This window comes from Nyctereutes procyonoides, unplaced genomic scaffold (assembly GCF_905146905.1).
Source record: "Nyctereutes procyonoides isolate TBG_1078 unplaced genomic scaffold, NYPRO_anot_genome, whole genome shotgun sequence".
Lineage (NCBI taxonomy): Eukaryota > Metazoa > Chordata > Mammalia > Carnivora > Canidae > Nyctereutes > Nyctereutes procyonoides.
This window is the reverse complement of record NW_026575141.1, coordinates 1,251,220-1,279,130: the sequence shown is the minus strand read 5'-3', so window position 1 is coordinate 1,279,130 and position 27,911 is coordinate 1,251,220. Positions and strand designations below refer to the sequence as shown.

Below are 27,911 nucleotides of genomic sequence, written 5' to 3'. Positions count from 1 at the left end.
TACTACATTGAAAGCTTATAGTTGTATGAAGTACTTTTGCTTTATCACTCTTTCATTAATCATAGAAGCCCCTTTCAAAATAATAAAACTGCTTCTAATAGAAGAAGCCTTGCTTTAAAAGCTTTTTTATTTAGCCTCTTGTTTCTGCCACTTTTTTTTTTCACTTTTATTTAGAAAGTGTGCAATAGTCCCTGGATCATTCCTTGATTTTATATATGTATATGTGTGTGTATATGTATATATATACACACACATACATATATGTATGTATATGTGTGTGGTATGTTTTGAAAGAGGGATTTAAGCTTGATTATTTAGAGTAAGCATGAGTGTCACAAGCTGAAATAATTATTCTGTATTTCTTTTCCCAACATTTTTATTTTTGAGAAATGCTCAAAAGTAGGATACCCATGTCAGTTTGATGTGTGTATTGGTATTTGGCAGAATATTATTCTGAGTGTTCATAGGTATGTGATATTTTTATACAGATACATGTTTGTTCTTAATGAGCTAAAGCTTATATAGGCATTTTGAAAGATGCTAGTGATTAGACAGTCTAGCAAATAACATTGTGGATCATACATTATTCATGCATGGGAGGAAATGTGGCTACCCTATTGCATTTTTATGAGACATACCTTTTTTCCCCCTTGTCCTCAGAATTATGAAAAATAGTGCGATGTTTTCAGACTGTCTGACCCGTGAAGGTCTGTGAAGGACTGCGTAGTGGCACATTTAGATTTCAAACCCCACATCTGGGAAACTGCTTTTGAATGTATGTGACAAATATTAAATGCTTTTTTTTTAAATTTTTTTTTTTATTTATTTATGATAGAGAGAGAGAGAGAGAGGCAGAGACACAGGCAGAGGGAGAAGCAGGCTCCATGCACCGGGAGCCCGATGTGGGGTTCGATCCCGGGTCTCCAGGATCGCGCCCTGGGCCAAAGGCAGGCGCCAAACCACTGCGCCACCCAGGGATCCCAATATTAAATGCTTTTAATCCTCAAATTAACTTTCAGAGATTAAAATTTATTTTTCAGAACTTTTCTTTTTTGTATTTTCAAACTGTGTTATATATGGTATAGGGCTGAACAGTGATTGTGACTAACTGGAAATTTTGTGTTACCAACTGCATTGGAGGGATGATCAAAGCTCCAACCCAAATATCAAGCACGTTTCAATGACAACACTAAGAGAAGCAGGCATGGCAGTCCACTTAGAAGGAAATGACAGGCTGTTACCTATGAGAAAAAAAGTGGCAAGTTCAGTGAAAAACAGAAGAAAAACAGAATATTTGACATCTCTTTTCAAATATGTAAATGTCTATCACTGAAAAGAGATAAAATCATTTTGTTTCTTGTTTCACAAATCTGGATTAGAACTAGTTGGTTGGTTGAATGTTAAAGAGATTCTACTCTATGAAACGAGAATTTTCTAATGAATTAGGCAAAGGGGGAAAGCTTCCCTTCGAAGGCAGCATCCTTCTTGGAAATGCAGTTAACTACACACTGAGTTGTCGAGTCTACCCTCTTTAGATCTATGATTAAATATACTGTGATTTCTAATATACTGTGCAACTTCAGAGCTCGGTATGAATGGGTTTCTTCCAGTCTTGCTCATTTGGGTTACTTTTTCATGCTTCAGTTTAATGCTGATGGTGGTCATTGGGTAAGCCGGTAAGCCAGAGACTTCTAGTAGACTTCTGCATCTTTTTAGCTTTGACTTTCTTTTTTTCTAACACAGGGAAAGAGGGGAATTCTGTTGTGGCTTTATGTAGAGCACTTGTTAAAGGAACTCCCCTTTCTAACTAGAGAGTTCCTTCTCTCCTCAGTCCTTTTTATCTCTCTTCTGTTTGTATTTTTTTATTTTTTTTTCTGTGCCAGTAATTGTTCATGTGAATATAAGTTAACTCTTAGTGATGTGTAAGGCAAAAAGAAAGCTGGCTTTCCTCTGCTGTGAGCTAATCTGGGACTGAAACTGTATTTTCAAATAAACCTAAAGTCATCATGTCTGCCCCTGATTTTGGCCTAAATATGCTGATGTTTTGGGTTTAGTTTTTTCCTATGAGTTAAATTGTATAATTATTAATTAACATTAGCTTATATATAAAAGACAGTAGAGAAGATTTTTTTTTTCAGCGGGTAGTATTTATATAATTTGTATACTGTGTTTTATGTATTCTGAACATGTATTTGTCTTGGACTGCAATAGCCAAAATATGCCTATTCAGCATTCATTGAAATAGCTTATGTCCAGCCACAGGCCCATTTACATCTGATTTTGAAACCTAAATTGATAATGTAATTTGGTATCAAAAATAATGTATGAATACCTACAGGAAAAACCTGGTCTCTTAAATATAACTTCTGTTCCTAGGGGTGTTGGCTATGCATTGTTTTTCTATATGATTTGGAAAATTTATTTTGCTGTTCCCCTTGCTTGCCACTCAGAAAACTCCCTTACACACACACACACACACACACACACACACACACACACACACACTGATTTTGTTATCTTATTTCTGCTTTATTTTACTTTGTTTTTTCTTTTCTATTTTTTTCTTTTCTTTTCTTTTTTTTTTTTTTTTTTGTTTACTTTGTTTGAAAGGCTTCTGTATACACACCAAGGGATCTTCTTGGTCATTTTTATCTTTTTTACTTTTTAGTAATTGTCATTTGAACATTTAATCATTAATAATGCCTACTATGGTTATTTATTTATTTATTTAATTTTTTAAAGGATTTAATTTATTCATGAGAGATGCAGAGAAAGAAGCAGAGACATAGGCAAAGGGAGAAGCAGGCTCCCTGCAGGGAGAGCCCAATGCGGTATCGATCCCAGGACCCTGGGATCACGCCCTGAGCCAAAGGCAGATGCTCAACCACTGAGCCCCCCATGTGCTCCCCTACTATGGTTTTTAAAATATATAGTACCACAAGTGAAATATTTTCAATTTCATGGGGAAAAAATCCCTTTTTTCTTCTTTTTGTAGTTAAAAACAAACAAAAAGAAACCTCAAACTACTAAGCAACAATATTATCTTGAAACTTTGTTATTTCATAAATGAGAAAGTAAAGGTCTTTGAGTCAAGCGAAAGAAGCAAGAACAGCCAGATACAAGGAATACAAGTGCAAATATCAGAAGAGAAGTTCTGGTTTTTAATGACCTTAATTTCAGTTTTTGGCAAGACCGATGGTTTTGAACTTGGAAGTGCTGGATCTTTCTGTTTTGCAGTGGAATAGGTACTGGAGTTTTCAGTGTCCTCAAGTAGTTTTTTGCAGTTGTGGAAGAACAGTAATTATTTTGTGGTTACTATTTTAAAAATCAAGGTGCACTCTCCAAAGCCTTATTCTGTGAGCCACCACATCATGAATAGGTGAGAAAGTACCATCAGTAGAATTTCTGTCATTGTTCGTAGATTGGTTTTGCCTATGCTTGAACTTCATATAAATGGAATCATACAATATGTCCTCTTTGGTGTCTGGTGGCTTTTGGGAAACATTATGTCTGTGCTAGTCACCTACACGGGTAGTAACAACCACTAGTTGGTACTTTTATATTATCCCTTGTATCAATATACCACTGAAATCTGCTGTTGTAAGAACACAGTATTCAATCATTATTTTAGAATAAATGAAAACTCATTAGGATCTTAAATACTGGTTATAATTTAAATTTCTTCAAAACAACTTTTTAAGAACTCTTTTGATTTCCTATCTTGGGGGACCAAAGAATCTCTCAGGCAAGTAAGAGATCCTGGGGGCCTCTTCTGTGGTCCAGCCAGGCAGTGAGCCAGGGTGCCCAGAGTCAGATTATCTAGATGATGAATATAGACTGTCCTACAGCCTTGGAAGTAAAAGCTGGGGCAGCTAAAATTAATTAACTTGGTATTTCTTAGACTTTGAGATTTTCAAATCAATGAAAAAATAATTGACAACTATCATAGGTTGCCAGTTTTGTAAAAGAGAATGAATTAGAACACCAGGAAAAGTAAAACTACCTTGGGGCACCTGAATGGCTCAGTTGGTTAAACATCCAACTTTTGATCTCAGCTCAGGTCTTGATCTCAGGGTCATGAGCTAAAGCCCCAAGCTGGGCTACATGCTGGGTGTGGAGTCTACCCGCCCCCCACCCCAAAGAAAAAAGATAGTACCCCGAAATTAAGAACCATCCTTTTCAAAGAATGATAACTGGGGACTTAAATCAACCTTCTTAGGCCAACATTAATATGTAGGCTAGTGTTTGGAAATAACAAATTCAGCCAGTAGGAAGGGAGAAGTGTGGTATGAAGGATTAACCAAGAACCAGTGGGATGTGGGAGTATCACAAGAAGCAGTGAGTAGTCATGGGCTAGATTGGAGGCACTAGCAATTTTAGTTAGTAGGTATTGGTTGTAAATCATGTGGTTCTGATCCATAATAAGAAGGGAGTAAAAATGTTTTGAGTAAATGAGCAGATGTATTATAGGTAAGTGGGTGGGCCAGTTTTAAAAGCACAAGATAAACTTGATGGACATTATTCTTTCAGTAAGTCTTTAGAATCTTGCATTTTAATCCTTGCAAATTAAAACATTTGTATTTTTAACTCTTTATACTATCTTCGACCTGTTGTTAAATTATATTCATTCACTGCCTTCATGTCAGCCGTGGTTATGGAATATTTATATTCTCTGTGGCCACATGTGTCATAGCCACTTTGTGTTCTGGGTTTTCCTATAACTGCAGCCTTTTCTGGTGGTTACTGCAACCCCCTGTTGGCAGCAATGCCATGCCAGCCACAGACCAGCAGGGTGTTAGCACCAGCAAAGCCATCAATATCTTGTTTGCATATTTTACTTTCGCTTTTTGCAAAAATCTATGTGCAATATGGTGAAAGAAAATTTTAAGTATAGAAGTGGAGGCGTACTTGGGTGGCTCAGTGGTTGAGTGTCTGCCTCTGGCGCAGGTCGTGATGCTGGGGTCCTGGGATCAAGTCCCACAGTGGGCACCCCACGGGGAGCCTGCTCCTCCCTCTGCCTGTGTCTCTGTCTCTCTGTGTGTGTCTCTCATGAATAAATAAATAAAATCTTTAAAAAATATATAGGAGTGGAAATAAGAAAAGCAAAGAAAGTTGTATAAAAAGAGACCACTGGGGCAGTTGGTGGCGCAGCGGTTTAGTGCTGCCTGCAGCCCAGGGTGTGATCCTGGAGACCCTGGATCGAGTCCCATGTCAGGCTCTCTGCATGGAGCCTGCTCTCTGCATGGAGCCTGCCTGTGTCTCTGACTCTCATTCTCTCTGTGTGTCTCTATGAATAAATAAATAAATAAATAAATCTTTAAAAAAATAAATAAAGTAAAAAGAGACCACTATATCCGTTCTTTGAAATGAAATTACAAATGCTGAGCAGGTTTGATAAAGGTGCATCAGTGCTCAGAAATGCAACTGAGTGAATCTCCAATTTTTTCTTATTTTGAAGCTTTCAAGAAAATTGAAATGAGGATTTCCCTGAAGGGTAAAGAGAACCAACATCTTTCACTGAAAGTTGGAAGTCCTTCTGCCTTACTTCATTACATTTTCTTTTTTTTACATGCTTTTGATTGACATTGATTTTTCAAGATGCAACTCCTACAGTCAGTCAGTAGGAGTTGAGTGTACTTAAAAACAAAAACAAAAACAAAAAAACCCTGAATTTTGAGGAAAAATTCTTCAATTTGGCCATGTTTTTCTATTAATTATTTTTCATCCATTTATTCATTTTTTTAAACAAATATTCAGGTGCTTACCATGTGCCACACATTGTCCTTGACTTTATGGAGTTTTTGTTCCTAATTAAATATTGTGGCAATTTGAGAAAAAAGAAAAAAAAATCCATGACCAAAAATATCCCACTTTTCCACCAGTATTAAATTTCCTCAATTTCCCTCATGTACCTTCAGAAACTCATTTGTTGGAGAAGCACATCTCTCTGTGTGTTCTTCTTGTTTTCAGAGGCTGTTCCTCCTCTAATCAGTCCTATTCCACTCCATCTCCTCTGCGATCTTGTTCTTTTTTGTTCAATCTGGTCTCTCCTGGATCTTCAGTCTTTTCTGATCTGTTGATTCTTTCCCTGGGACCCACAGATGTGCTCAATCTCTGCCCTTTATAAAATCCCTTTTCTTAAACTTGTATATTTGCCCTCCACCCCTCCGTCCCTACCTACCACTTCAATTCCTCTTTTCCTTCCTACTAATCTGCTGAGGTATATTCTTGTTCTTCATTTCCCTCTCCTCCCCTTCACTATGTATCCTACTGACCAGTCAACTCTGATCTAATTGTCAAATATGAAGGGTATTTTTCATCTTAGGTTATCTAGTTCCATCAGCCTTCTAGGCAGCTGATCATGCTTTTATATTTGGACTTTCCTCTCCCTTCTCTGTCATCACCATCTCTGGCCTCTCGTTTTCCTTGAGACCATTCATTCTCAGGCCTGTTAAGGTTCTGTTCTCTCTGCCTCCTCCCTCAATACAAGTCCTTGTCAGAGTCTGTCTTTGACTGTTTTCTGCTTACTCCGCCATTATCTCTACCCATTCAGTAATTTCAGCTATTACTTTATATTATCTCCAAACTGGAACTCTCTCAAAAGGTCCAGGACGCAGGGTCAGTTTTAAAACTGAACTAATAGTCTCATTGCCTAAATCTTCCATTCTCAGCGTCTACTCCTCTGCACATGCCTACATCCTGGTGTCCTGCTCTACATCTGCCTCTTCACCTCCTCTGTGCCCTGTCCTGAGAGATGATGCCACCAGCTCTCCAGTGATCCAGACCACAGAAGTTCAGGAGTCCACCTAGGAAGCCTTTATTCCCCCTGCCCCTACACATCCAGAGTCACTCTTCTCATCAGTTCTACTTTGTAATTATGTCTCACATGAAAAGAGGGGCACCTGGGTGGCTCAGTCGGTTGAATGTTGGACTCTTGATTTCAGCTCAGGTCGAGATACCGGGATTTTAAGATCAGGTCCCATGTCAGGCTCCACTCTCAGCACAGAGTCTGCTTGTCCTTCTCCCTCTACTACCTACCCCCAAATAAATAATATATATATATTTTTTGTACACCTGAAACTAATATAACACTGCATGGTCGCTATACTGGAATTTTCTAAAAATTACATTTAAAAAAAAAAAAACAGCGTCAGGGATAGGTAAATGGGACAGGGAGAGGTAAATGAAAGCCACAATGAAACAACACCTAACACCTGTTAGGATGGCCAAAAAAAAAAGAAAATAACAAGCAATGGTGAGGATGTGGAGAAGGTGGACCCTGTGCACTGTAGATAAGAATGTCAAATGCTTGGGGCACCAGAATGACTCAGTTGGTTAGGCAACTGACTCTTTTTTAAACTTTTTTAAAATTTTTTTAAGATTTATTTATTTACTTACTTATTTACTTATTTATTTATGATAGGCAGAGAGAGGCAGAGACACAGGCAGAGGGAGAAGCAGGCTCCATGCCGGGAGTCCGGCGCGGGACTCGATCCCGGGACTCCAGGATTGCGCCCTGGGCCAAAGGCAGGCTCTAAACCGCTGAGCCATCCAGGGATCCCCCTAGCAACTGACTCTTGATTCCAGCTCAGGTTATGATCTTGGGGCCAAGAAATCAAGCCCTACATGGAACTCAGCAGGGAGTCTGCTCCCCCTCTGTTCCTCCCTTCACTCATGCTCTAAATAAAGATATATATATATATATATATATATATATATATATATATATATATAATATTATATTATAATATAATATAAATATAAATAAAAATTTAAAAATATGCCCTCAGTGAAAATCTTATAATAGGAAAATAATGTCCCTATTAGGAGAAAACATCCACAATTAATAGTGATGACTTGCAAGAAGGTAGAAGATTAGGGATGAGAAACAAATTGGATTATGTTCAAACTCAAGGTATTTACTTGGAAGTTGGAGATGGGTGTGAGGAGACAGTATTTGTGAAGGACAAGTATGGGATTCCTGGATTAAAGGTGTGAGCCAGATGTGCTAACGGCCTTTGTAGTGAAGATGAGAGTTTTTAGGTTAAGTCACTGAACAATTGTACAACAAAGTGAAACTTAGCATGATACTGAGTCAGATGATGCAGAATTGAGGACTGTCAGAAAATCCTCAAGATCAAATACAAGTGTTGGCGAAGAAACAAAGCAAAAGGATAACAGAGGTATGTGGGTGGGAGAATGGGGTGAAGCGAAGGATTAAAACCCTGAAGAGAACAGATCACAGGTAATGTTTAGCTAAGATCTATATTCATCTATTGGGCTGTCTGTCTAGGGGATATTGGTTGCATAAATCATGTTCTGTGCATACAATATTGTCTAGCCACTGCAAATTGTATAGTCAGTGTATTTTTATTAACATAGAAGGACACAGGGATCCCTGGGTGGCTCTGCCGTGTAGCACCTGCCTTCCACCCAGGGCATGATCCTGGAGTCCTGGAATTGAGTCCCATGTTGGCTCCCTTGCAGGGAACCTGCTTCTCCCTCTGCCTGTGTCTCTGCCCTGCCCCCCCCCATCTCTCATGAATAAATAATAATTTTTTTAAAAAAAAGCATAGAAAGATACGTTAAAGAATAAAGAGCTGGTTGCAAAACAGAAGTATAGCATGACCACATTTTGATCAAAGTATATACATATATATCTTTGTTTATGAGTATGCATTTACATAGAAATAAAGGTGGGATTATCTTCTTTGTTATCCTTTCCTATATTTTCTGAACTTATTGGAATGACACCATATTTATTTTATAATTATAAAGGTCTAAAGGGAGAGGCCAGCATGCAAAGCCATGATCTACCAGAACATAAATAATAACTTTATTACTATGATTATGCATTTACTTGAGTTACATCAATTATATAATAGCATTAACTAGCTAACATTAAAATAGCAACTTCCAAGTACATTGTCTTATTCCGTCAGCATCACAGTCCTGAGAAATAGTTTGAAGGCTCGAACATTCAGTTCCTTCTTCGAGGCAACATGGTATTGGAGGCAGGACATATACCTGTGGCTTCTGACTCTAAATCCTTGCATTCTGCACAATGTTGGATTGGAACCCAGGCATGAAGAGAGCCTGCCCAAGGTTCTTCATGGGATGTACTTACTACAAGGTGATGAGGGGGTCCAGGTCACCTTCATTTTGTGGCTCTTCCCACATCTAGGCCCTCAGATTCTTTCTGGTCAGTAAGTGAGTGAGAAAAACAGGATAGGAGAACTGTATTTTAAAACTCATTTCCTTCATTTCCTTACATACTTCCTATAGTCTCTTTTTGCCATCCTAAGCTCTTTGAAGTTGTGCAAACCTTAATTCTCTGTCCCACCTGTCTTCCTTTGCCTATGTTTTCTGTCTACCTGGTGGCCTTTCCTTTTCCTTTACCTGGTGACTTTCTACTCATCCCTCAGCAGCATCTTTTTTGGGATACCTGTCAGACATGTCTCTTACCCCTTCTCTGTACCCTTTCTCTTACCCCTTTCCTCTGTACCCTTGCTGATTTAAAGAGGGCTATTCTCGATTCTCATGTTTCTTCCTCATAAGATGTTAGTGATCATTTTTTGATTGGATTTGCATAGCCAGAACTTTGCTGATGTCTAGCATACACTAGGTTCTCCGTAAATGTTAGGTGAGTAAATTAATACTGTAAACTTTTTTTAGAAAAAAATATTTTATTTATTCTTGGACACAGAGAGAGGCAGAGACACAGGCAGAGGGAGAAGCAGGCTCCACGTAGGGAGCCTGATGTGGGACTCGATCCCAGGACCCCGGGACCACGATCTGAGCCAAAAGCAGACGCTCAACCACTGAACCACCTAGGTGCCCCTGTGGAGAGTTCTTATAAATGTCCAGGAGAATACTGTAAACTTTTCATGGACAGCGGTGTCTTACAGTTCTCCCCATCAGAACCGTGATAATGAGGATAGAGCACCAGTTGTTTGGTGACCATACACAATACATGGTTCTGGTTTTATGCTCCCCGTGTGCCTCAGGGTCATTGCTGCCTAAACAGATTTGTACATAGTCTTCCTTCTCGGATTACTTTTGGTATCCCAAAGCAATAAATGATGAAGATAAATCTCCAAATATGTTTTATGGTACAGTTACTTAAGTGGATGTGATTCTTACTAGAAAGTGGCTTATTTTGCTCTCTTGAATGCTTATGTTAGCGGATGGGCTGCCTGTGTCTGATTAAAAATGATAGTCTGTAAACCTCCTTAAGGTAGACTGTTAATTTCCCATGACAGCACATGAAACCCTACCTCTCCTTTCCTCTTTGAGCCCAGACACACACACGAGAGGAACCTCCTCTGTGAGACATTTGCTTAATGTTGCCTTGTCAGAAAAGGCGCTAAAACAAGTCGCTCAGGTTTGAAGTTTGCAAACATATTTCTACCTTTCTAAACATCACAAAGGCTGTCAAAAATCTAATTTCCCCATATTTCCTCTTCTCTCTAGAAGAAAAATCATTACAGATGTAAATGTTAGAGGAATTTTGTCATTGGCTTTAGCACTTCTACAGAAAGCCCACTCTTGGGATACATACACATGTGTATTTTCCTGGGCGTTGAGGGAAAAAACATTTGTGTGCTACACATATTTCAGATATTATTTTATTTGGTGGATGATGAATAACTACAGAGCATGAAGCATGTTGATCTTCAAAATAAAATTTGCACTTCCAGCCTAGGAGAAATTTGCATTTGGTTGTGACAAAGCCTGTGGCATGCCCTCTGCAAAGACAAGAAGGGGAAGATGGATGCATTTCTAATGCAATCAGGAATCCCCTCTTTAATTTAAATATTAGCATACCTCAAGGAACTGGGTATTTGAATGTCCCTAAGAAAACTCAGAGTCTCTCCCAAATAAACATGATTGAATTACGGGAGGGAATGCATGAAGACAGCAGGCATGATCTTTAATGGACCCAGGCTGTCTAGACTCATTGTTGCAGCAAACTCCAGGAAAATGATCACCAGAGCCTTAAGGAGCTAGGTTTCGGAGGCAGTCCTAGAGATGGCGCCTGCATTGTTCACATCCAATTTGGTACCCAAAGTTTGATGCCATGCAAGCGGTGAATTTCTACAACATTAATATTGTTTCCTGTTTGTACGGAGAAACTGTAATGAGCATACACCTTGAATTCTTGTTTTCGATTATATACACAAGCAGAAGTAATAGTTTTGCAACATCCTGAATCCCAGGAATGTTGGGCTAATGCAGGATAGAATTGTCTTAAGTGTACCTCTGAGTCTCACTTTTACAGTCTGTTTATATGTTGTAAAAGTCTCTGTCAACTCAAGTAAATCAAAATAAAACTAAAATTTCTGAACCCTACTAGCAATATACCCAGCTATGTTTTTTAATGCTTAGCATCCACTATCTAATTCAGTCTTCGCTGCAACTTTATGTGGGAGGTATTGTTATTTTCCCCATCCTATAGCTGAGGAACCTCACTGAGGCATAGAGAGTTGAAGTGGATTGACTAAGACCACACTATTGTAAGTGGAGGGGCTGGGATTCGAGCCCAGGCAGAAATACTCCAGAGCTTTCACTCTTACCTTCTACTTTCCATTCAAACCCTGAAAATACAAGGTTCTTTCTCAAATTCCAGGTCTCTTTCATGGTGTCTCTAACGGGGCTGTTGGAGTCAGGAATAGCATTTCAGTAGGACACTCCAAAAGCAGTTCATAAACATCATTCCTCTGCTGGATTAGAATAAATCATTTTTCTCTTTAAAAAATTTTAGATAAAAGACAATCTGACCAGTTCTGGGTCCCAGAGACATCACAGGCTAGGTCAAGATGAGAACCTCAAAGTGCTTTCTCATGGTGGTCTAACCATAATCACTGTTCTCTTCTCTTAGTCTTACTTCTAAAAGATAATTTTCTGGGATCCCTGGGTGGCGCAGCGGTTTAGCGCCTGTCTTTGGCTCAGGGCGCGATCCTGGAGACCCGGGATCGAATCCCACGTAGGGCTCCCGGTGCATGGAGCCTGCTTCTCCCTCTGCCTATGTCTCTGCCTCTCTCTCTCTCTCTCTCTCTCTCTCTCTCTCTCTGTGACTATCGTAAATAAATAATAAAAAAAATTAAAAAAAAATAAAAGATAATTTTCTAAAAGTAGTTGGTCTGATTTAGAAGAAAACTTTATGAATTTAACTGGTTAATTTAGTCATACTTACTTGTATAACGTAAGGACTTTTATTATATAAATTTACCCAAGGTAAATTTTCAAAATACATCCAAAATGTAATTTAATTTATTTAAAGGTAAATTTCTCTACACAGATAAGAAATGTCTCCATTTCAAGAAAGAGATGGCTCTTGACTTTCTAAAATAGAACACTGTAATTCCTATATTAGCTTTGGGTCTTTGTGTGATGTAAAACAAAAACTTTCAAGAATGATGTTACCTGCAGGAATGTCTTTATAAACATCCTCTCTTGGCATTATCATCTGAAAAACTGCATTACACTATATTTTGTGGTTTTACTTTATTTCTCAAATGATTCTGCCATTGCGGGTCCTTTTTTTAAAATGAGATAATGTAAGTATAATGTTTTCAAATGTTTAGTCTTTATGGCATTTATGAATTGGCCTTAAACACATATCTTCCTGTATATGATATATTCCTTGTCTTTTATTTAGAGCAGGATGATATAGTAGAGGCCCCAAAAAGGAGAAGGAAAACCATTCTAACGGAACCTGGGCCATTTGTTAAACCTTAATCTTTTGTGAAGAAGAATGGACATATCTATGTATTTATTTGGGTAGACTGAGTAAATGATTAGCAGTTTGATTCAGAAGCTTCATTAATTTTTAAAATTCACTTATTATTTTAGTGGTTATGCTTTTGTAAAAACAATGTGAGACCGCTGATTAAATATTTTGTTTGAGGAGCAGTTAAAAACTGATGTTGTAGGGAAACCATGCCAGGAGCAATTTATAAAAGGAAAACAATGGACATGTTTACAGTTTTTTTTTTTAGCTCATTTCTCTTAATACCTATGCGTTTCCATCAAGTACCTTAAATATTAGGAAGAAAGAGAAATGATTTCTTCTCTACCATGGATTACAGTGAATCTTTAGTAGACTTTTTTTGTAGTGTGCTCTCAGCCTACAACTCATGAAGGAAAAATCATTTTAAGCTTTGAAGTTTAGGTTAGCATTTTTTGAGCTTATTATTATAAAAGAAAATCCACCCTTCCCTTTTTAAAGTACTAGCATTGCAAACCCTCCGCATAATTTCTTCCTAATGTTTGCAGAATCCCCCTGAGATTTCTTCTGGTTCCATGGAATTCCTCTTTTCCACATATTGACAAAATCATTAAACAAACCTGAAGCTTTGTGATTATTTTTCCAGCAGCACTTTCATCGCTCTTTATCATTTCAGTTAGTTATGTTTCATCTAGTTCTCAATATATATGACAGGGTTTATATCCCAGCCAACTGGAATTAATTTGATAGCTAAGCTTTTCATGAGCTGCCTCTGTACCATACTCTGCCAGACCCTGCATGTGTGAAGCATTACTACTTTTTTACCACTAAAGATTATATATAACTTTGACTTCTTCCATGCTCATTTGTGTTTCTGAAGAAGGGAAGACATGATGTGCCTGTACCAAGTGTTTCTCTTGGCTTTCCTCTGTGTAAACCCACTAATGCTTTCAATCACCACCATCTCTGTCATTCCTTTTGAGCAAGAGGAGAAAAATGGAGTTGAGTTGAATGTCGTGCCTTGCTTCTAGGCAAGAGAATGCACTTGGAAGCTCTGGTGTAGTTCAGAGGTCTCTCTCTTGCTGCCCGTCAGTAGCTTGTGAAGGTACTAAGAGGGAGAGTGTGGCTGGTGGTAGCACTGTTGGAATGAATCTCAAAAATTCTTAAAGAGCTTAGTCCTTGGAAGTCATGATAAGTGACAGAATGGGGACCTATTAAATATTACATCACTACTTGGGGAACCACTTCCTTAGTTATGTATTTCAGTAATAAGAGAAAAAAAGTGTTTATATTTCTAAGACTACGTTATGTTCTAGATTTGTACCCTTTCATAAATATCTAAAGCTGTCCAAAATAGAATTTATTAATACTCTGAATGAGCTTAGAACAGTGTTTTATTTGACCATTTTTCCTTTATCAGTTTGATAATTTAATTTTATGGCCATATATATGTTTCTCTCACATGGCATGATTAGCAGTCATGCGTGAAATGATTATGTGGAAACATTACTAGCGAATTACTGCTTGTCTAATTACTGTATGTTTTCACTTGAGAACATTGGCTCTGGAATGTACTTTTGGCACTGTGAAGGAAAAAAAAAGTCCTGGTGTTAAAAAATGCAGCCAGAATTTAATTTGTGAAATGGGGCTTTAAACCCAGTTGTTCCTCCCACTGGCAGGAACTTGAGGTTGCTTATTTCCTTTCTAGAATGAAAATTGTGCCCTTTAGGACTACCTAATCTTATTTTTAATTTTCAAATTGGTGTTTTCTTATAGGAAGAGCCAAAACTTCACACAGTCAGTGTTTGATTCTGTGTATTACATAGAATCTAAATTATAAATCCTAATTACTACCACTTAAAACTATTGGAGTGGCCATTTCAAGGTCCTTTACTATAGTAATTATGCCCGAGAACAGGGAAATGAACCATATGTTAAGACTTTATACTAAGAATTCTGACTGACTTCTTCTCAAAGTGTTGAAGCCCAAATTGGGAGTAGTATTCTTATCGTAAGATATAATCAGTAACCTACCCTGCTGGATATTCGCTGTTTGGGGGGATTAACTCTAATCTGTAAAATAACTGTAGGGGAAAAAATTCAAAGAGAGAGAAAAGCCAGCAGATACATTCTTATTTTCCTGGTTATTTTATCCTATATTACAAAAAAGTTCATCTTAGCTTATAAATACAAATTTCTTAGTATTGAGATTAATCAGTTTCATTTCTGTAGTAGACATTTCTTATAGGTCCCTAAAGGAAGAAAAAAAGGGAAAAAGGAATTTCTTTACTGATTTAATTATTATAACTGTAAAACGTTCTTTGAATATGTCCAAAGTATGTATTCTCCCCCTGTGAGAAAGAAGAAAAACTGAAAGAAGTATTATACTACATTTCTTCCTTTTTCTCCCCAAAGAGGGGCCTCAGAGTTCTGTAATAAAAAGTTGCTTTCTCCTCACTCCCAGCATTTGATGTAGAAGATTGACAGCATGCATAGACTTAGTCTCATTAGAGTCTAGGCCAAGGAAGACATCATAGCCAAGAATATCAAAGCTCTGAACTGAAGCAGGAACTTTTCATTCAAACTTGAATAAATCTAGAGGAAAAGGATGATACATCTTCCAAAAATTAAAAATCAAAACAAAATGAAAAAAAACCACACCTATAATCTTTTAGCACTACAGATTCTATATTTATTTTGAATTGAACATTTTCAGAAAAACATCATGACTCATTAGTCTGAAAAATTATTGCATTATCATAAGAAAAGGATTGTTGACTCTCGTAGAAATAGGCTTTGGATCACTTATGGTATGAATTAGCCTCATAGCATTAAACCATAATATGAAGATACAGATTGCTTATTCATTGAATAGGATGATTTTAAATATTTACTCTGAGGACTTCTTTCTGATATCAGAATTGCACACAAGGACCTCACTGTGTGACTCCAGAATTCTAGTAGGCAGGTAGTGCTTGGTAGATTGATTCTCATTATTAGCTTAGAGATAAACAGAAAAGCTGGTTGATGTCCTTTTCCAGGTAATTTGGCTATGATGTTGATAGCTTATAACTGCCATTTTTCCTGTGATACCTACAGTAAATATTCTCACTATAGATGAAAAGCTACCAACATGGAAGTACTTATGATGTAAGGATGTATTTTTTAAAAATTGATCTGTGAAAAAATGTGAATTATGATTACTATCACAAGTAGCCTTAGAAGTCCAGTCTTTTCTTTTCTTTCTTTTTTCTTTTCTTTTCTTTTTTTAAGATTTTATTTATTTATTCATGAGAGACACACAGAGAGAGGCAAAGAAACAGGCAGAGGGAGAAGGAGGCTCCTCACAGGGAGCCTGACATGGGACTCAATCCCCAGACCCGGGATCATGCCCTGAGCCAAAGGTTGATGCTCAGCTGCTGAACTACCCAGTTGCCCCAGAAGTATAGTCTTTTCAATGAAGGTAAGTAGGAGTTGGGGGAGAGCATTTTTCCTCTTAATTATCCAAAAATAAATTGAAGGCCACATACTGGTAAAAAGTTTTCCTTCTCCTTTCTTTTTTGTTCTTAGAGAAATATAAGATATTTAATTTAACATAACATAGAGATTTTAGTGCTTTATTTATTAAGCATAAAAATGTTTAAAACATTTCGGTTCCATTTAAGCCACTTTAACAGACAGAATGGAGCAAAAGGAAGGAGTGGTGAATGGCTAAAGGAAGCCAAGTAAAGGAGAAAGAAAAGAGTGACATGGATCCAGAAAGAAGAACAGTGGGGGAAAGAATCAGTCTAGGTTCACAGAAAAGACCAACCTAGTAAGAGAGAATTGGATACAGCAGGGCAGCTGAGGATGGATAGCAGCCCCAAGGTCAAGGGCCTTGTGTGGCCACCTTGTTTTGTCAGCCTCAAATTGGCTGTTTTTACTGTTTTATTGGGGAATTTTGACTTTTTCCATTCTCAAAACTCTTGTTCACAATGCTCCTTTTTTACGTAGAGATATAAAAATGAAAATAGCTTTAATGCTTTTGTAGCAATATTCTAAAAATTTATAGGCCAGACACTATTAAAGTAGACCCTTTTTGGACATAAATGTTAACACTGCCTTTTCCTGGTAGAATAGAAGAGAAACAGTAAAAATCTCTAGAACCAGAAATTATAGAAATTCAAAACTACAAATAACAATGGCAATGGCAATACTTTACGGTTTTCTAATTAGGGAAAATTGTAGGAAGAGAGCAACATTAGCACTCGCTAAGTGAGAATGTGTCCTTCAAGGATTTTGAGACCTTAAACTTATATATTTGCTTCCATATGTAGCTTTTTCCTGTAGATTTTGATGGGCCTGAGGGTACATTCCAATGAAACTTCAGAGGGGAAGGAGAACATTATTAGTCTTAATAATTTTTATATTTGTACATAGATATTATTTTCTGTTACATTGATTTGGCTTGGAATCCAAAACCATAATTCCACTTTCAGAAGTTTTTTTCCCCCCTAAAGGTCAAGGCAAACCTTTGCACTTTACTATTGTGAAATAGTTCTCAATGTGTTTGCCTATTACAGCTGAAAATACTTACTGTATCAAGACACCTTTTTATTTATAAAAGAGTGTCCCAAAGTAATTTTTAAAGAGTATACAAAACTGTACTGTACTATTTTGCACTATTTTACCTTTCCTCACACACATGATATTGAGGAGGAAAAAAATCTCCTTCTACCCTTCCAGACTACTTAGCTGGTCATTAAATTAACATAAGACCGATTACTGGAGAAAAATTGAATTACATACATATGGGACCCTACATGAATATGAGACCCAAGGGAAAGCTGGGCAGTTGAGGCTTATATGCCATTCTGAGCTAAGGAAGGGGTTAGGAGTTTCAAAGGGGAAGGAGGGGATGATTCACAGGTTGATAAGAGCAGATGTTTGGTAATTAGTTGTTTGTCCTGCTATATAGATAGGTAAAAAGTTAGCTCTTGGTAATTAGCTCTGTTTCTGGTCAAAGCCTCCTATCTAAATTTTTTTTTAACTAAATAGATTAAGGGAGGGATAAAAGTTTTTCTTGAATCTGTTGGGTGTTGACTGCCTTCAGCTCAAAATAGTCCACATGCCCAAATGGTGCATTTTGGAGCACAAGACTTGTTCTGAACCCCTTCAGTAGCAGTACGTTTACCTTTTAGAACATTGACTTCTTTCTGGCAGGTTAACAGGGTAAATACCTTCTCTAATCTTTTTATTTTCTCTGGGTCTTCAGCTCTGCAAACATCCTCTTCTTGTAAACTCTCCAAAGCTTAGCAAATAATTTTCCCTGTATAGCCTGCATTTTCTTCCCTGTAAAACTCCATTTTCTTCTCTCTGGACAGATAAGAAAGAGGAAGCCTGACTTTATGAGCATTCTTGTTGTCACTTTTCAAACAACTTTTGTTTCTGAACTGCACAGCAGAAGTTGAAGTGGAAACAGTAGAAATATGTGAAAATGATGTGTTCTCTGCCCATAGCACTTTGTTCTTATAATTGCATGGTGTGAGAGTGTCCAGGACAGCAGAGAATCCGGGGCTGGAGGAATAGGAGATGAGGAAGTCTAATTATAACAAAGAAACCTTGTCAGGAAAGATATAGGCAGTCATGGGAAGAAATTAGTTTCCTCCTAGATTTTATGTATTTTTCCCCCTTTGGGACTCATAAAACAGGGTTTCTAATATATGGAGTTTTTCCTTAATAAGAAATCAGCTAGTGCACTGGGCCATCCATGTCATTCCAGGACTGATTCTATGCATGTGTGAATAAGGGTTTATAAAAATCAATTCTGCATGAAAGAATATGCCTTAGTAGGAATTTAAAGCAGTGCCTTAAGTTCATTAGGTTGCTGAGAGCTCTGAGAGAAGTTGTTTAGCCCTGAAGAAATGCAATCAACATTCAGGTGTTGGAGTCAAACCAGTCTAGACTCCATTCCCATTTTAGTCACTGAACTTCCAGAAGTCTCAATTTCTTCATCTGTAATATAGGAATAATACCATGGACATTGTTGGGATTGTTAGAAGATGAGCCAATGTACATAGATTACTTAAACTTGTACTTGAAACAGCAACGTCTCAATAATTGATGTTTGTAGAGGTTGTCATAGAAATTGAAAATAGATAGTTAAATGGATTGCCATTTTTAGACGATCGAAGAGGCCTTAGCATTTGGGGGCTTAGCATTTGGGGGGAGGCATATGTGTGTGTGTGTATGTAATATCTGTCCCTGCCCTCTTACCTCAGTCCTGGCCTAAGCAGTTGTCTGTCTTTCTTTTTCCCGTTTCTCAGGGCTCATTCACAGTAAAGTAACGGGATATATTGCCTCCACCATAGTGTTTGTAGTATAGGGGGACTTCGGGAAAGATTGCTTACACTTAATAAGTTCTTAAGGGCTAAATTTTAAGCTTTTTTTTTTTAATTTAAATTTTATTTATGAGAGACACAGGGAGAGAGAGGCAGAGACACAGGCAGAGGGAAGCCGGCTCCATGCAGAGTACCTGACACAGGACTCAATCCCGGGTCTCTGGGATCACGCCCTGGGCTGAAGGCAGGCACTAAACTGCTGAGCCATCCAGGGATCTCTAAATTTTAAGCTTTAATGGCAAAACTATCATTTCTTTTCTGCCAGTGATGGGAAGAAATGGAAAAAGAATTTTGTCTTGTAACAATATCCAAAGTATGTGACTGAAGAAGTGAGAATGATTTTCAAATTCTGAAACTACTATGAAGGTAACAGTAGCCTCCTCTGATATAAAACAGCTCTAGTAAAATGATGAATGACCCATTAATTAGAATAGTGCTGTAAGTGAAGTTGTAGCAGAATATAGATAAAATTACCCATCATAGACACATTTACATTAAACAAATCAAGTGAGTGCTGTGGTGAACCCTAGCAGAATAAAGAGGTAGGCAGCTACTTGCATGAAAATGTTTCCATCTTTAGCAGAAACAACCCCCCAAATAATAAGGGTTGCAGTGATTAGAACGAATTGAGCCTAGCCTGACTCTCGATATAGGATGTGGTCCAGTAAATTAACATCAACTGCAGTTCTGTGCATTGATATAGTACAGGTTTATAGTGACTTCTTTTAATATTTTGTATGATATTTGTCTGTATTTTTTTAAAGATTTTATTTATTTGACAGAAGGAACACAAGCAGGGTGAGTTGTAGGCAGTGGGTGGGTGGGGGCCACGGGAAGCAGGCTCCCCACTGAGCAGGGAGCCTGATGTGGTGCTCGATCCCAGAGCCCCGGGATCATGACCTGAGCCGAAGGCAGACACTCAACCGACTGAATCACCTAGGCGCACCTGCCTGTATTTTATTTTTGACATTCAGGTCTAAGAATTAATCCCTGGGGGCAGAGAAGAATATCTGATTTGGGGATTTGATGTGAGAAGAATTCAGAAGAGCATTTCAAAGAATAAATGACACTTAGGAAAAATCCACATTCATCTAATCTAACATGTCTTGTGAAGATAAGAAGACAGGCAGAGAGGTCATCAGAAGTGGCAGATAGTATTTGTGGGTTTTGTGTGTGTGTGTGTGTGTGTGTGTGTGTGTGTGTGTGATTGTTCTCAGTGTAGTAAGATCAAATAGTATTTCTTTGGGAATTGAAGCATGATTTAAAAAATAAAAACAAAAAGAAAAAAGTCATGCAACCTGCATGATGATTGTTGCTGATAACTTCTCACTTTTTAACTCAAGTCCAGTACAAGAAAATCAATATTAGTCTATTTTTGCCACCAAAAAGAGACCTCCATTTTTTTTAAAGATTTTTTACTTACTCATTTGAGAGAGAGAGAGAAAGAGAAAGAGAAAGAGAAAGAGAAAGAGAAAGCACGCACACAGGGTGGGAAGGGCAGAGGGAAAGAGAGAAACAGACACCCCACTGAGCAGGGAGCCCAATGTGGGGCTCAGTCCCAGGACCTGGAGATCATGACCCAAGTCAAAAGCAGGTGCTTAACCATCTGAGACACCCAGATGCCCCAAGAGACCAACATTATAGCTATTAAGTTCTTAGGATTTTGTTACTGAGAATAGAGTTTTATTAAGAACATGTTTTTTAGCATGGATCTTAAACATCATTGGAAGTTCTGTTAATCTACCCCAACTGCTTTGACAGAATTAAATTTCAGTGATGTTCCAAATTTGAAAATATACTTTCGCTAAAAAGAATTATTATACTTTTAGTTATAAACCGTAGTTTAAGTAGAAATGATCTTCAATTTACTGAGCATATTATTTTGGAAAAGTGTATTTTTTCAGTTTCTCATCTAACCAGAGTTTCAATACTATTTTACAAATCAGTGTGGATCCTGCTTGGTTGAGTGTGGAATCAGTTTTGGAAGATAATTGAATCAGTTACTGAGGTGACATGGAAAAATTTGGAGCCAAGAGATGTGGGTCTTATTTTATTATTCTTTTAATGGTTTGCATTGGTCTATGCTTTCAAAAGAAATCAAGTCATTGCTTTTAGCCACTTCTTATTGCTACAGGGAGACTTGTGTTTGGTCCTATACAAGGCAATAGGAAGTAAAACAGACATGAATAACACTCCCAGCCCTTGTGTGTTTAGAGGCTAGGGTGGGTGGGGGTGTGGGAGTTGGATAAGCATTCCCAAAGAAAGCAGTTAAGTGCCATAAAGAGTGAGAGAATATAGTAGAGACAGCCTGTAAGGGTCACTGATGTCCTTATAATAACATAAGCAATGTCTCCACTAAGACCTGCAGGATGAGTTATGCTCAAGATTAGGGGGGAACTTTCCTATCAGAGAATATGTCATACGCAAAGGCAGTAAGGGATAGGGGTGGGAGGAAGAGAAGAAGTGAGAGAGACAGAGAGATCCCCCCGTCCCAACATACATCCATGAATACTTAATGTGAGTCTAAGACCTTGACTGTCAAGGTCAGTGATTCTGTATTACCAGCACCAGATTGTGTTGGTATGAACTTGTTTGGTCATTAAGTCCTTGCTCTTCCTTGAAAGTACAACCAAGTGTTGATGGGCCTCTCCCCTCCCAGTATATTTCAAGAGTCTTACAGAACTCTAGCAGGTTAAAAATTACTTTAATCTGTCCTGTGTCCAGGTAAAGAGATCTGGAATTCAGGGAAATGGTTTTTGTGGTTAAGATAAATAGGAGAAAATGCCATTATTTGGGCTAGTTTCTCCAGGACAGAGGTAGCTGTGGTGTCTCCTCTTAGGAGAAATGCCTTCCAGTCATTTGCCATTATCTACCCATAGTGGATAGGACTATTGTGTAAGGTAGACTTAGCTCCACAATTCTTTGATTGTGTTACATTTGGCAGGTTGTTTCATCTTGGTTTCTTTAATTTTCTCATGAGGCTATAGTTGTAGTATCCATTTCATAGAATCATTGAGGATTACATAGGTACTCAATTAATGGTAACTCTTATACAACTCAAGAACACTGACTCATTTATTCCCAAAGTGAATTTGTACTGAGGATGCTCAAAGGGGCTTGTCATCTAGCCTGCTTCCAAGGAGAGAAGACTGGTTTTGTTACTTGAATCTCTTTGTCCTTCCCCCATCCCTCCTGCCCGCCACCAGTCAAAATTATTACTTATTTTGGTTCTATCTTACACTTTTATAGTGTTTGTAAAAATGTGTTCCAAGAACAACCTGTATCAAAATCAGTAAAGGAACTTTTAAAAAATGTGGATCCTTACTCTTTACTTTGGACCTGCTGATTCAGAACTCTGGGCACAGCATATGGAATCAGCATTTTAAACAAATTCTCCAGGTGATTCCTAAACATGGCAGCCTGTTGGGATCACGTGGTCTCACTGACTTCTCATGTGGTGCTACGCTTCAGAAAAGGCCAGCGGCCACATTCCTGTTCTTGCTATTACATAAGCTTTCTATGGCTTGGGATCCAGAAAAATCCTCCTGAAAAATCCTCCTCGCTTTCTTCCAGATGGAGAAACAGCAATTTACTTTTTTAGCAGCCCTTCAAGGACATGGATTTTTCCAGAGAGAAGTAGGATGTGCCTGAACCACGTTCCACTCTAGCATCTTCTTTTACCAGCATGCATTTCTGTAAAATTCAAGAAGCAGAAGCGAGCACCCATCTGCCATCAACCTTCAGTGTAATTCCTTAATAACACACTTCCCCTTTCCTGGTCATAGGGTTCGTTAGGGCCCTTGGGCCATATGTTCAGGACTCACAGCCTGAATGTTAATAACAAGGTAAAAAGGACTGAAACTTCTGAGTGTGTTTTCATTAATTTTTTTTGCAGCCCTCAATTTGATTGCTTCTCTTCCCCCAAAGCGCACCCAGTGTGACCCTGATTTAATGGGGCTTAATCAATAGACTGCAGAATGACTAATTTGTTTCCACTAATTTCTTTATTGAGTATTTTCCAAGCAGAGGTGAGTATGTGAAAACTACTGCTGGGAGCTAGGTAATGCTGAGATGTAGAGAGACAGCTGCTTGCCTGTGTTGACTGCAGTAATTTTTTAAAAGAATAAATGGAAGAGGAGAAAGCATACTGGTAAAGATGCCTGTCCCCCTGAGGTAGCATTTCTGTTGCATTATGTGAAAGACCTCTTGATAACAGGCTGGGAGCACTTGAATGCCTATTGGTTTTGTTTTATGTTGATCTCTGTAAGCCATGGAAAAACATATGTTCCCCACTGAATGTACCTGGTGCAACCCTGCAAATTTTTAAAAGCCTCCAATCTGAAGAATATTAAACCTTTGAGTGCAATTTTGTGTTTTCCTCCCCCTCCATTCTTCTCTTAACTTTTTTCTTTCTGATGACTTCATGGAGACACCCAACGCCACTTCAATTCCATGGGGATACCCAACAAACACTTCAGTAAAATGGAGTGCAGGGTTTAATGAAAAGGGTAGATGCACTGGGCTGTGCTTGGGAACTGCTATTTATTAGTACTTGTTGTATACCACCAGCTTTTCATGTCTTGCCTTAATTTTCAGAACTATCATTTAACTTAAAAATCAGGAATCGAGAAAGAAAGAAAATGCTTTGCTCAAGGTCATTGAACACAGTACCATATGGTGAATTTAAAATTTGAACTCCTATTTGTCTGTCTTTAGGTTTGCCAGCCAGCACACCATTCAAACCAGCCAGGGTATTTTCAGGGAAAGGGATAAGCAGTTGGGATAGCTGAAAGAGAGTGGTGATGAGGGTAAGCACACTATACTTGAATACTCTCCCCGGCCCCTCTTGCCTCACACAAGCAGAACAGCTCTGTATTCCAAGAGTAAGGTGCTGGCATTTCCCACTTTGAGAGATGCAAGCATCCGGTTATAAAATAAGTCATGGGGATGAAAAGTATAGCATAGAGAATATAGTCAATGATACTAACTTTGTGTGGTGACAGATGTTGACTGCACTTACTGTGGTGAGCACTGCATAAATGTGTATAATTGTGAAATCACGATGTTGTACATCTGAAACTAATACAATATTGTATGTCAAGTCTACCTGAATAAAAAAGCCAAACTGCCATTGGAGGGAAAGAAACACAAAATCACCATGAACCATATATACATCTTACTGTGTGTGGTCATGGAGCAATATAGGAGGGATTCTGTGCATTTTAGTGACCACCTGTAAACCCTGAGCTCTAGTGACATCCCATCCCCTCCTTCTGGGCAAAAGTAAAAAGTCTATAGCTATAAAGTATATAGGAAGTGCATACAGAAATGGTAAAATACACGTTTTACTGGCCCTGCGGTTATATTTTATCAAGTGTTTATGATAAGGGGCTATATATTTGTGAAATAAAAGAAGTTTGATGGCAGTGAGAATCTATATTTCAGAAAAGATTATTGGCCAATTTAGGTGTGACAACAAATAGAGTCTCCTGTTAAAAATAAGCAGTGAGCTATGTATCCAACAGGAGTTTGGGGTGCTTTTCGCAGGTGACAACAGGACAACTGTGGGTGGGTGCGCAGTGTCCTCTGTTAGTACTACCTAACGACTCTTAGGATAATAAGATAAAATATATTTAAAAGATTTTATTTATTTATTTATTTATTTATTTATTTATTTATTTAAGAGAGAGAGAGAGAGAGAGAGAATGAACAAGTGGGTAGGGGCAGAGGGAGAGGAAGAGAGAGAATCCCAAACAGACTCCCTGCTGAGTGCAGAGCCTGATGCGGGCCTTGATTCCATGACCCTGAGATCTTGACCTGAGCCAAAATCAAGAGTTGGCCACTTGACTGACCCACCCAGGAACCCCAGGAAAAAAGATTTAAATGGAAATGATTTGTTATTGAGCATACATTAACAGTACAAGGTTGTATTTTTGTTTTTGTTTTGTTTTAAGAGGAAAATGCCTCAGAATCATGGTATTCTAAAGTTCCCTAAGATGTTTTCTAGACCTGTAACTTTTGTCTTGGGAGAGGATGATTAATTAAATAAACATATTTTTTTAGTAAAAATTGTGACAATGGAACTTGAGCTGATGCAGCAAAGAAGATGGAACAGAACAGCATTGTAGGAGGCATAGGCTAAATACTTTCTAGACACTGTCTTTATTTCAAGTTAGGTTTCCAATACTGAAATGCCATTTTATTCATCGCTCTCTTTAGGCTAACATTTATTGAATGATTTGCTGTAATTAACTTACTAATGATTCAACAGTAGATTTTCTTTAATCTTCATATCCTAAATTATTTTGTCTTTGGTTCACAGAGAGTTTGAGGGATTCAAATGACTAATTCTAAGTAGGCAGTAGAAAGTGCACTTGAAATAAAGAGAAGCCGGAGCTAGGAATTTATATTTGAGAATCATCATAATATTCAACATTTTTTGCATGCTTAATATGTGCCAGTCTTGATGTTGAGCCTTATGTGGATTAGTTCATTAAACCTTCACAGACTAACTACCTGCAAACTAAAGCAGGTAGTTTGCATATCCACATTTTACAGATGAGGAAACTGGCACAGGAAAGATTTTTATGGTTTGCCATAGGTCACACAACTAGTAATTGTTACAGTGAGGTTTCAGTGCAAATCTTGATGCTGTTTAAATCCAAGCTCTTAATCCCTGTAGTTTGTGCATAGAGGGGATTTTTAAGCCTTGAATTGAGTTGAAAGCCGAGGTCAGTTTAATCTTGGAACATTCTCTATAAAGAGGACGAGGGAAGTGATGAGACAGCAGAGGACACAGAAGTAAAGCCAGTTATGGAAACGATGCAAGAGGCTTTATAGAAGGAGAGAATTCTTAAAAGCTGCAGAAAAATCAAGAAGAGAAATTATTAGAGCGATTATGTGTCTCTGGGAGCTTCGAGTAGAGCAATTTTGAGTGCAGTATTTAATCATACCTTAATATGTTGCTCATTTTTGCAGCTTTGGACTTGTTTACTCAATCATGATCCTTGGATGTCACATTCAAGAGCGCTACTTAATTGAAGATAAGAGTTTTCTGCAGAGTGTTTAACAAATGAAAACTATATGGCACTCCCTTTCTGTCCTAGTCCTTTTTGCCTTCAAAATATATCCGTAAACCCGTATAGAAAACAAAGGGGGTGAAGAAGCAGAGCATCTTGCATACTGAGAACAGCAGCAGCAGGTCAGAATGTCTTGGTCTTGCCTGGAAAAGATGCAGTCAGAGCAGCAGTAGGCCAATGACAGCAGGTGATATGATTGGGGGTCTTCCTGAGCTCTGGTGGGAGCGAGATTCCCTGTGCTTTTTACTAAGATCTCCAAATATGTTACAGGCATGGTCAGTTTTCATAAATACAGCATGCATAAGGGATAAGGCTAATTTCTTCTTGTTTTTCCTTCAATGGAGAAGTTGAAACAAAGGAAGGAATGGCAGAGAACAGATGGAACCCCCATTTTCTCTTCCTGTACATTGTCTCCTGGTCTCTGCTTTTCCTGCTGGTCAGCACTGAGCATCCCTGTTCTTGTCACTGGCTCCTTCGACACACCATTAAAACTACAGTATTGGGTGCAGCTTCTGTCCACCTCTTCCTCCCAGCTTCTGCTCGCTTCCCTCCTCGTGAGTCACCCCCTCACCCCCCTGACCTCTCAGCCTGGAGCACCCAGGGTTCTGTTCTCGGCCACCCTCACTTTCCTGGTGATCTCAGCCAATCTTAGGACTTTCAAACCAATCTTGAGCCCGTGACTCCCAGATTCGCATCTCTAGCCTGGACAGCCGGAAAGCCTGTTTCTTGGCTTACCTCACACTTCGGCTGCTTCTTCTTCTTCTTCTTCTTCTTCTTCTTCTTCTTCTTCTTTTTAAGATTTTATTTATTTATTTATTCATGACAGAGAGAGAGAGACAGAGAGACAGAGAGAGGCAGAGACACAGGCATAGGGAGAAGCAGGCTCCTTGCAGGGAGCCTAATGTGGGACTTGAACCCAGGTCTCCAGGATCACGCCCTGGGCTGAAGGTGGCGCTAAACCACTGGGCCACCCAGGCTGCCCCATACTTCGGCTTCTATATCACATAGGAGTCTCCAATTTAAAATGTCCCAAAACGAGATCGCAGTATTCCATACCATCTGTTCACCAACTGGCACTTTTGAGTAGAATGCAGTAGGAGCCAATTACTCAGACCCAAAGCCTAGGAGCCTGCTCTTCTTCTCACACCCCCCAGAAATAATCTCTCAGCACATCCTTTGGACTTTTCCAAAAATAGTCCCCAGAATCTATAACCATTGCTACCACCTTCATAATTAAAATCCTTGTCTGTGCCACTGTCACCTCTGGCCTGGTTGTTGGAATTCCGCTCCTGACTGTATCAGGCTCTCTTCCCTTTTAGCCCTAGCAATTCTGTTTAAATATAAGTTACACCATCTAAACTTGGGGGTCCAGAATTCTGCGATAACAATTCATGCAGAGGATAAGCCACAATTCTTTACGGTGGCTTCAAAGGCCCTGCATGATCTGCCCCTACCGGGTGTTGTGGAGTGCATTGTCTGCAGGCTTCTCCATAGATCACTTTGCTCCAACCACACTATTCTCCCTTAATTTCTCCTCAAGCCTTTGAACAAGGCTGCTGTTCTCCCATCAGATAGCCTGTGAGTCACTACCTTAATACCTTCAAGGCTGTTCTCGAATTGTACCGTCCTAGTGAGACTTTCCATGGCTGTCCTATCTGTCTATCTATCTATCTATCTATCTATCTATCTATCTATCTATCTATCTATTTTAAAGATTTTATT

General features: G+C 38.5%; 1 protein-coding gene across 4 annotated transcripts in view; it reads left to right on the top strand.

Moving 5' to 3' along the window:
- The window catches only part of EXOC4 (exocyst complex component 4), a 746,310-nt gene that overhangs the window by 337,830 nt on the left and 380,569 nt on the right, over nucleotides 1-27,911 (top strand). Inside the window, exon 11 of one of the 4 annotated variants that reach the window (XM_055307535.1) lies at nucleotides 22,684-22,726. The exons of the other annotated variants lie outside the window; for them this stretch is intronic. Coding sequence (XP_055163510.1) covers nucleotides 22,684-22,711 — 28 coding nt within the window. The 3' untranslated portion in view covers nucleotides 22,712-22,726. Of the gene's footprint in view, nucleotides 1-22,683; nucleotides 22,727-27,911 lie in introns of those variants that run through there. 4 annotated transcript variants of the gene reach the window in all.